We start from the raw sequence: 10,559 nt of genomic DNA, 5'->3' as shown, positions 1-10,559 counted from the left end.
CATCCAATAATAATTCTCCAAAGCAATCTTGATGAAAATGATTTTGTAGAATTACAATCACATCTGCTTCTCTTGACTGTGACTTGTGATTTCAAGCTCTACTGATTGTTTGAAATGTTTCATCAATTCAATTTGATCCATATTGGCTAATTTCACTGGTCTTAATGCATCCAATAATAATTCTCCAAAGCAATCTTGATGAAAATGATTTTGTAGAATTACAATCACATCTGCTTCTCTTGACTGACTTTTGTGATTTCAAGCTCTACTGATTGTTTGAAATGTTTCATCAATTCAATTTGATCCATAATGGCTAATTTCACTGGTCTTAATGCATCCAATAATAATTCTCCAAAGCAATCTTGATGAAAATGATTTTGTAGAATTACAATCACATCTGCTTCTCTTGACTGTGACTTGTGATTTCAAGCTCTACTGATTGTTTGAAATGTTTCATCAATTCAATTTGATCCATATTGGCTAATTTCACTGGTCTTAATGCATCCAATAATAATTCTCCAAAGCAATCTTGATGAAAATGATTTTATAGAATTACAACCACATCTGCTTCTCTTGACTGTGACTTGTGATTTCAAGCTCTACTGATTGTTTGAAATGTTTCATCAATTCAATTTGATCCATATTGGCTAATTTCACTGGTCTTAATGCATCCAATAATAATTCTCCAAAGCAATCTTGATGAAACTGATTTTGTAGAATTATTATTGGATGCATGAAAATGATTTTATAGAATTACAATCACATCTGCTTCTCTTGACTGTGACTTGTGATTTCAAGCTCTACTGATTGTTTGAAATGTTTCATCAATTCAATTTGATCCATATTAGCTAATTTCACTGGTCTTAATGCATCCAATAATAATTCTCCAAAGCAATCTTGATGAAAATGATTATGTAGAATTACAATCACATCTGATTCTCTTGACTGTGACTTGTGATTTCAAGCTCTACTGATTGTTTGAAATGTTTCATCAATTCAATTTGATCCATATTAGCTAATTTCACTGGTCTTAATGCATCCAATAATAATTCTCCAAAGCAATCTTGATGAAAATGATTTTGTAGAATTACAATCACATCTGATTCTCTTGACTGTGACTTGTGATTTCAAGCTCTACTGATTGTTTGAAATGTTTCATCAATTCAATTTGATCCATATTAGCTAATTTCACTGGTCTTAATGCATCCAATAATAATTCTCCAAAGCAATCTTGATGAAAATGATTTTGTAGAATTACAATCACATCTGCTTCTCTATTAATATTTTAGTTGATTTTAGGCCTATATTTCATCAGCCTCCTTGTGACCAACGGATCCTAACCTTGCAATTATTTTACCATATGATATCCTTGTACTGCACAAGAGACAAAATACTTGCCAGCTCTATCTGGACGCAACTTCTTTCTTGATTGGTTTCGAAGTATTTACAATGTCGTTAATGACACAATATTGGTTCATTAACTTTGTGTATACTCGCTTATCCACTTGCCCCTCCTCGAGCACCTGACTCCTCTCTATGAGAGATATTTCGTCTGCCTCCTTCTCTAATACTTCCAGGGGAGCATGTAGAAGCTTGTCGGTCTTTTACAGACTTCTGGATTTTTAAGATTTTACTATAAACAGAAAGTTACAAGCTAATTAATTTCATTTTGAAAATTAAACAAAACAAAATTAAAATCAAAATGTATTCAAATAATTACAAGTAGTTAATGTAGAAGTAAACACAGGAAAAATAAATATGTTTAATAATTAAATAAAGAATAAAATTATACTATATAGCCTCAAGGTTGGTCTTTATGAAGTTCTCTTTCAGTTTGTAGCTGGGCATGCTCTTTGATGGTGCATTCTAGAGGAGTCTTGAAGAACAGCTCCATGTCTTCAGGCAGCTGACATTTTCACCCTGGAAGAGTTTGTTTTCCTATAAAACAGAAACAAAAGGTACAATATACATAGTTATTAAACATATATATTTACACATCACATTTCTCACTTAGACGTTGTGACTTTCAGTGAATATGTCTAGGACCAAAGAGCATGAAAAGAGAAATGAAAACTGTTTGTCCTTACACTTCATAAAGAAATCCATGAATTAGCGCATGGGAAGCCATATTTTGATGATGTCATGTAGGTATATGTTGTTTCCATTTACAGTCACCATAGAAGTCTTGAAGATAGGATTTTGGGACCATTACCATGCCTCCCACATCTGTCTAATTGGACCTGTCATGCATGTATTTGATAATAATCGTTTATTGGAATAAATATATTTCTGATATAGGGGCATAAATTTAGTGTAGTATTGTTCAGCTTCCTTGGAAGGGGGACACTGAATAGTAAGATTCGCCATTGAAATTTAAGATTTGGAAAGGTCATTTCAGGGTCACCATGGGTCATCTGATGTTAATTTAGTAAAACCTGTCGTAAAGGCATGAAACTTGATGGGGCCATTATAAACTACATCTCATTGGTTGAATCTTGTTCTTTTAGATAACATTTAGACATTTTTTAACTTGGTTGCCAATGAAGGTCTTCCCATGATAATAATAATAACTAGGACAATTGTGCCCTTGCAAAGGGCACGAGGTAAGTTAGGCGGATGACTTTGATGACCTGGTCACCCAGCAATACTGTGCTGGATTGATTGCCGTTGTAACATACCTTGATCGTGAAAAGCTAGCAGTTTGAACTATTTGCGAGTTCGTCATCAGTGCCCAGGACCATAAAAAATACTCGGCCTCAGTAAAGAGTTAGACTTGTTTCTGACTAGGACAATTTTGAGGAAAGTCTTAAACATTTGCCTTCTTTAGAGAAGGCAGTATAGTTTAAGACATCAAAATTGTCCTAGCCTGGGCATACAAGTCCTTCTCAAGCATCAAGATTTGTATGCCTACGTTACGACCATTACAAAATCTTAAAATATCATGCATGGTCTTTTTGAAGACCATGCATGTTACTAAAGTAATGGCTCTACTCTGAGCATACAAATCTTTGTGCGGACAATAGGACTATTACAATATTGTACATTATATATGCATTAGAAATACTACCAATAGGCCTACATTAAATAATTTGATTTCAAAAGAATTTACCATGCTCCTACTGCTCAAAGAAAATCCCTGAAAATCAACAGAAAGAGATTTATGATATATTTAAAACACAATTATTTATTGGTAGGCCTATGTTAAAGTTTGTTAGAAATCAACATTTTATTCAAAATAATGAAATAGATCATTGCGTTTAAATCATCATTTCAGCTCAATTGGAGCATTTTGATAAAATTGACCTTTGGCCCCAATATGACCCCTTAATGACCTTAAATGAATTTTAAAATAGTTTAAACATGTTTAGAATGTCATAAGGATCAATTGCGACTTGCGTTTAAATTTCAGCTCAATTGGAGCATTTTGATAAAATTGACCTTGACCCCTTTATGACCTCTTAATGACCTTGAATAAATTTTAAAATCTTTTAAACATGTTTAGAATGTGATAAGGATCATTGCATTTAAATTTCAGCTCAATTGGATCATTTTAAAACCTTGACCTTTGGCCCTTTATGACCCCTTAATGACCTTAAATGAATTTCAAAATATTTTAAACATGTTTAGAATGTCATAAGGATCATTGCATTTCAATTTCAGGTCAATTGGAGCATTTTCAAAAACTTGACCTTTGACCCCTTTATGACCCCTTAATGACCTTACGTGAATTTTAAAATATTTTTAACATGTTTAGAATGTCATAAGGATCATTGCATTTGAATATCAGCTCAATTGGAGCATTTTCGGTAAAAATGCCCTTTTTTGACCCCTGTGACCCCTGGATGACCTCTGACGTTAAACAACCGATAACTTTTGTAGCCAGCTACCCAATACTGCTTGTGACTAAGTTAATCCGATAATTCTCTCTAGCAACATGGGCCTTCTCCAAGTGCACACTCCCACAGGAATTCTATCTGAAGAGTCAATGAATGAGAGTCAATCTGGCAGGAATGCTGAAGATGTTGCTAGTGCCTTTGTATTCAGCATCCACGTAATAAGGACAAAGACACATTTATAATGTACTTAGATAACTGCAGTGCACAGAATAAGAACTGGACTATCTTTACGGCGATAGTGAATGAGGTCAGTCAGCAGGGCCGGATTTACAATTGGGCCAGATGGGCCCAGGCCCAGGGTCCTCAAATTTTAGGGACCTCAAAATGACCCTGTGCATATTCCTTTTTAGCCCCAAAACACCTTGTTTTTGACCCTTTGCTGGCCCATTGCGTACCAAAATTCACCTTCATTTAGGGCTAAACTAGTCTGAATTTAATATTTTTCTCACGCTTCATGCACAAATATCCAGGTAAAACCTATGCTCATCTCCCCGACGCTACTATCGATACTACTACCCAACCCACCCAATGTGGGGGGTGTGTGTGTTGTAAATAGGGGTGTGTGGGCATTTTGGTGTGTCTGTGTAGGCATTTAAATGATAAAGGGATACGTTGTATTCTGATGCAAAGAAAACAAAATCAAAACTCCTTGTCCAACAAAAGTTATATGGTGTCTCTTCTGCCCCAAGAATCCTCTTCATCATATCTTCAGAGGTTCTTTTGAACAAGTCCTCATCAATCTCTTAGGGCGTAGCTTGATTGCCTCTTAATTCATCATGGCCAATACTTTATTCCTTAGGGCTTCAGTTTTGGCCAGGAGACTCTGTCTCCTCTCTGCAGGCTTCTGCGATCTTTTCTAATATCAGTTCATCACTTAAATAGTCATTTCTTACATGGGCTGAGCACAAAAAGGAGCCCTGTTTCTCCTTTTCAGCTCTACTTTCCAAAATGTGCAGATGTGACTTATACAGCTGCATACCTCACAGATACATACCCCCTTTCGCTGTCAGTTTACATTTTGCCATCAGTGATTTTCTACAACAATCATGAATCCTCTTAGAAATAAGTTCATCAAATCCCAAGATTCCCTTGGCAAACTTGTATACCACTCAATCCTGATTCTTTACCTCAATGTCATGTATTTCTCCTCTTATCTTCTCATAGTCTGTGTTTAGAGTGGCAATTTTCTTGTCCAATTATAATTTAGCTTCTTGAAGCCTGGTATCCAGTACTTGTGATATCATAGTTGTTATAGTGTAGAAAATGGTTCACTTTCAGACAGCTTTGCAACAACTTAATCTATAATTTCACTTTATACTAATAGTTTTCAGCAGAGAACTTCAGCGGTGGCTCTTTCTAACATCGCTTCGAGCGTAAACACGGAAGTGAGGTTCTGATTGGTTAATTATAATTGGCTACGACTGATCAGAACTTGATCGGTGTCTGATTGGCCGATTTCCTGCCATGGCAACAAGAGTCAGTGACCTCTGGCAGCCGTACATGTCAAGTGTACATCACACATACACAATGCAATGCATATACAATCAGTCAAGCAAACACATGAATTTTGTGGTATGAAGTAAAACAATATCAGATTCGGTGCTACTTTGGCTTGATTTTCTCCGTATTTTTACATCTGCTTTTTAAGAAATATTATGCATCATATACGGGGCTGTATGTAATTCAACACAACACAATTAAGAGCAAGAAAATATAATGTAAATGAAGCTACTTACCATTCAACATGTTCAACTGTTAAGTTCTTCATATCACAAGCTTTGCATGGAAAATGTTTACTGCTCCACATTAAAAGCGAACTGAGGGAATTACGGTGGAGGTTGTGACCATGCTGATTTGCAAACTTCTAGGTATCCAAAAGAGTTCCTCATCGCTGACATCAAATGGCCAAGTGTCACTTGTGCATGATTCATCATCATCATCATCAGTGTCATATGGGCAAAAACAGAAAGACGACAGCTCTTCTTCTCTTAATGTTCCGTCTATTTTGAGTTCTCCAGTTATTTTCAGTTACTCCTTCTAGTTCCTGCTTTAGGAGAGATTTAATGTCACTGATTCTAAATGTGTTGTTTTTCTTCGCCACACTGCCTTTCACTTGAGTCCAGATTAATTCCTTGGGGTTGAATTCACAGTGGTATGGTGGTAATCTGACTACATTAATTATGTCCATGATCACTCGCAATATTGTCGAGAATGTACTGGGGACATCTTGACTTGTGGATGTTAATTAAGTTACTTAATTCTGCACGTATCATGTTTAAGCAAAGGGAATATATTATCACAAAAACATTGATGAGTTTTACTTTGTATTAATATAATGTAACTTTCTTAATTTATAAATAAACATAATTAGACAGCAATAACCTGAAGGATTTAAAATTCCATCATAACATTATCAAACCAAATCTGCAAGGTTGATACACAGTAAAGAATTAGCCTAAAATGTATTATGCTTGTAAAAATCTGCACCTGTTTCAATATGAAACACCAACAAAGGCTTACTGTTATCACAATTTGTCTCATGTATCTCATGTACTTGTAGACAGCAACTTGAGGAATATAATGATGTGTGACTTTGGCATCACTGGGGAAATTGTACACTCTATAATATTCCAAAAATCTATTCCATGGACTCAAACTGAAACTGCAGTGTATTTCTTAATATTAACAATGAGCTAAGGGTAGCCTAAAAGGCAGAAAAGACAAAAATACAGAACAATTTGAAGTAATGAATTAAAGATTTGACAGGAAGTTATAGGAGGTTTAAAATGTTTGGTTTGCTGTTTCTGTGTGCATGTTCTCATCATTGATGGTTTGGTGGACTGTCATGAAACATGATGGATCCTAAAAAAGAGTGATCCTGAAAAAAAAAATCAGCATTGTTCAATGTGCTTCATTATTATTGTCTCCAGTGCCCCTTTATCAATATTGTCTGTGCACTGTTCTGCAATGGGCTTGATCTCGTCCTATCAAAGAACAAATTATTAAAAAACCAGAGTTATTTATAGTTAGGAATTTAAAAAAAAAAGAATTGTTACCGTTATTATAAGAATTAAGACTCTTAAAAAGGTGGAGAAAATATGTTACGATTAAAGATTTAAATGAATAGACCTGATTGATTTGACCATGTTGACACAGGATCTATTTCCAGCAAGGTTGTTTTATCCGAGGCAGCTACCTTAATAATTGGGCAGTTAAATTAGATGGTTTAATTCTGTAGAGAGTACCATATAATGCTTACATAAATGTTTGATTTTTTCAACTCAAACTTCTGGTGACACATGTCATCGATCTTCCGTCCTTGGGTGCGCATTTCCGTTTGAATTGAGACCAATGCACCCATGATTTGGCGTTGGTTTGTTATGATTTGTTTCAACATTTCATCCTTCCTTTCCATAGCTGCCCTCATTTCTGTGGACCGAAAATAATATTGTCATTTAAAAAATACATTATGATCTTCAATATATAAAAATAAAAAAATAAAAAATTTGTTCAATTTCAAGCAAGTTATATTTTCATTGTTTCGTAAATTAATAATAATAATAAATAATCATAATAAGCATCATTTATTAAGCGCCTTTTCATATACAAAGCGCTTTATATGATATGATATGATATGATTTTATTAGCACAAAATCGTGGCCCGGAGGCCGAATTACATTGTACACAAAGTAAAAGCAAAAAACAACAATGAGAAAAGCAATATATATATAACAACATAATAAATAAATATAAACAACAAATGAGGGCAGCCAAAAAGAAACAGGATCCACAGCAAAGCAATGCAAGGGATGAACCAGGATTAGGATGGGTTGCTGTTTAGCAGCCTAACAAAGTAAGGAACTGGACTCCTAGCAAACCTGTCAGTATGGGCACAGAGTTGGGAGAGATTGGCATTGTTTCTTAATTGTCTACCATGAGCCTGACCTATGCGGGGAGGAAGCAACTTGGTGGTCCGACCACACTTGGACAATGTACGAGCAAGTTTAAGGCAATGTTGCTCCCTCCTATCAGACAGCTTATCAAGATTACACACAACCAGAGCATTGTCATAAGATACATAATTGGACCCAAGGATAATTCTCAGAGCTCTTTTCTCAGGTACTGCCACTGGTCTGTTTGTCATCCTCTGAAATGTTTTCGTACTCCAGCTTGCATGGCTTGACAGTATTGTACTGCTGGACCTTTGGTGTCACATAGCCTTGAGTCCAGGCCTTGCCCTGGCCCTGAAAAGGGCCCTGCTGACAAACGACAGCAGATGATTTGGGCGTACAAGTGGCATGCTTTGCCTGGCAGCTTTTTTTGTGCCTATTGAGGTCACTGTACCTGGGTGTAGTATAATTACACATAGAGCACCTTAGCCTCTTCTTTGGTTTGTGCTTATCTGCGATGTGTCTTTGCAAACTCTTACGCTTCTCGTAGGATTTTTGGCAGAGTTTGCACATGTACAAAAACAGGTTATCCATTATGATAATAATTCAGATATTATACCAACTTATTCTGTAATCTGTCAAGTAATATCTCTCTCTAAAATTATCACAATATGAAAATGTTTATCCAACTGAAATGTAATTAAATGTATAAAAAAAATGTATAAATAAATAGTTCAAGATTAACATCAAAATAAAAAGGCTATTGGGAAGGTGCAGCAGACATGTTTTAACTTTTTAATTTTTCAAAGACTTCTGGGATCTTGCAGTTGGCAGATGAAACACTGCGTTTTGTGGTGTCCATCTATGTACCAAAGACAATCCCTTTGTGCCTTCACATACCCGTACCCAATTTCTGCTGCCGGGAAAAGAACATGCTCATTCTCCAACAAAATTACATTGTGTAACTTGTTCCTTATTTGGTGTGTTTCTCGTAGGTGGCTTCTTGGTTGGCATGTAGCCATTCTGTTGTCTGTTCCTTTTCTCATTCTTTGCACTGTGTGCATAAGCAAACCTAAGGCAGAAGGTCTTAGAGCTAAATAACAATACAAATATAACTAGAGAATTTGTTTATTTCAAACTCTGTATGCCATTGGCAAGCAAAATGAGTTCTGCCAGAAGTGTGGTAGAAGGCGGCTATAAAATTGACTAAAGTATATGTCAATGCTGGATCATTTGCCAGTTGCCAGAAGAACTTGACAGAATTAATACACAGGCTTATAGGTCTGTCACACTACGACGGACTGGATCAACGTACATCACCGAATACAACAATATTTTATTCGGTGGAAAAATCACCAGTCCGGCAGAAGATTGGGTGGGATTTTGGGTCCGATTCCCGTTCGTCGCTCTATGCGTTGTGGCGCTAATAATCCTGCAGGCGTCTTATATCCGATCGTTCAACGTCCGACAAATGACCGGATTTGGGGTCCGATTCCGTTCGTTTCTCTATGCGTTGTGGCGCTAATAATCCTGCAGGCGTCTTATTTTCGATCGTTCAACGTCCGACAAATTACCGGAGTTTGGGGTCAACGTCCGACAAATGTCTGGATTTGGGGTCCGATTCCGTTCGTCTCTCTATGCGTTGTGGCGCTAATAATCCTGCAGGCGTTTTATATTCAATCGTTCAACGTCCGACAAATGACCGGCGATTCCGGCGCATGTGGCACCAACAGGGGCGTCCACCCTATCAGAAAAGTGGGAGAGGAGAGGGTGTTTGAGAGGGTTTTTGCCCACTTAGAGGCAGAGACGTAGCAAGCACTTTTTCAGAGGGTGAACAAAGTGGGGAAAGACAACTTTTAAGGGGGTAAATTTTGACGAAAATGGTCAAATATTGGCTAATAAGAACAAAAGGGCTACAAATCTACAAATCGGGCGTCCGGGGGCAATAGAGGTTAGAAAACCTTTGGACAATGAAGGCCATATTGAAGCCATTTGTCATTTTTGGATCAATTTTAGCACTATTATTGGGTACTATTTTAGTTTGAAACAGCCACAAATTGGTGAAGCGAAAGCCTAATTGAAGCCATTAAAAGTTTTCACCATTATTGTATAATATAAACAATTGTTTTAAAAATAACACGTGGATGTCCATAGCAGAAGCAAAAAGGAAGACTTGTCCATTTTTTTGAAAATGAAGGTCCAATTGAAGCCATTTGCATGAGGACTGTAGGGCCTATTTACATTATTAGGCCTATGCCTATTGTGTATACATTTAGTTTTAAAAATGGAAAATTTGGAAAATTGTTTTTAGTGCATCATTTTTACACTATTATTGCCTTAAACAAAAAACAAAGAAGGCCCGATGTTACACTGATCCATTGACACTTAGATATAAGACTTCAGACTCGTAATTTCAGGTAAAGCATGCATGGATTGATATGTTAAAGTCAGGAATAGACCTATAAGTCCATCTTAAATACTGACTTTGGTGACAAAATATCACGGGCCCTGCATACAGGCGCGTAGCAAGCGGGGGGACGGGGTGGACGAAGTCCATGGGCCCCGAGGGTTCAGGGGCCCCAAGCAAAAGAGAAAATGAAATAAGCATTGATTAAAGAGATGCTAAAAGGCAGGGCCGAATTTACCTGGGCAAGGCCAAAATTTGGAGGCCCCAAACTCAACGTGAGGAAGGCATGTGGAGCCTACTATAAGATCGACACTGGTGGCAGAAGCATGGCAAATTAGAGCAGGCTTAGAGCGAGATAAGCATATT

At 36.7% G+C, this 10,559-nt stretch overlaps 1 protein-coding gene across 1 annotated transcript in view; it reads right to left on the bottom strand.

The window, feature by feature from the left end:
- Positions 1 to 759: 759 nt before the first annotated feature.
- The window catches only part of LOC140147454 (uncharacterized), a 30,310-nt gene continuing 20,510 nt past the window's right edge, over positions 760 to 10,559 (bottom strand). The window contains exon 6 of the mRNA XM_072169232.1: positions 760 to 896. Within this exon, the coding sequence (XP_072025333.1) occupies positions 760 to 896 (137 nt within the window). The remainder of the gene's footprint in view (positions 897 to 10,559) is intronic.

The sequence above is a fragment of the Amphiura filiformis genome, chromosome 3 (assembly GCF_039555335.1).
Source record: "Amphiura filiformis chromosome 3, Afil_fr2py, whole genome shotgun sequence".
In the NCBI taxonomy this organism is placed as follows: domain Eukaryota; kingdom Metazoa; phylum Echinodermata; class Ophiuroidea; order Amphilepidida; family Amphiuridae; genus Amphiura; species Amphiura filiformis.
Note: the sequence above shows the minus strand (reverse complement) of the source record. Positions and strands in the feature narration are given on the sequence as shown.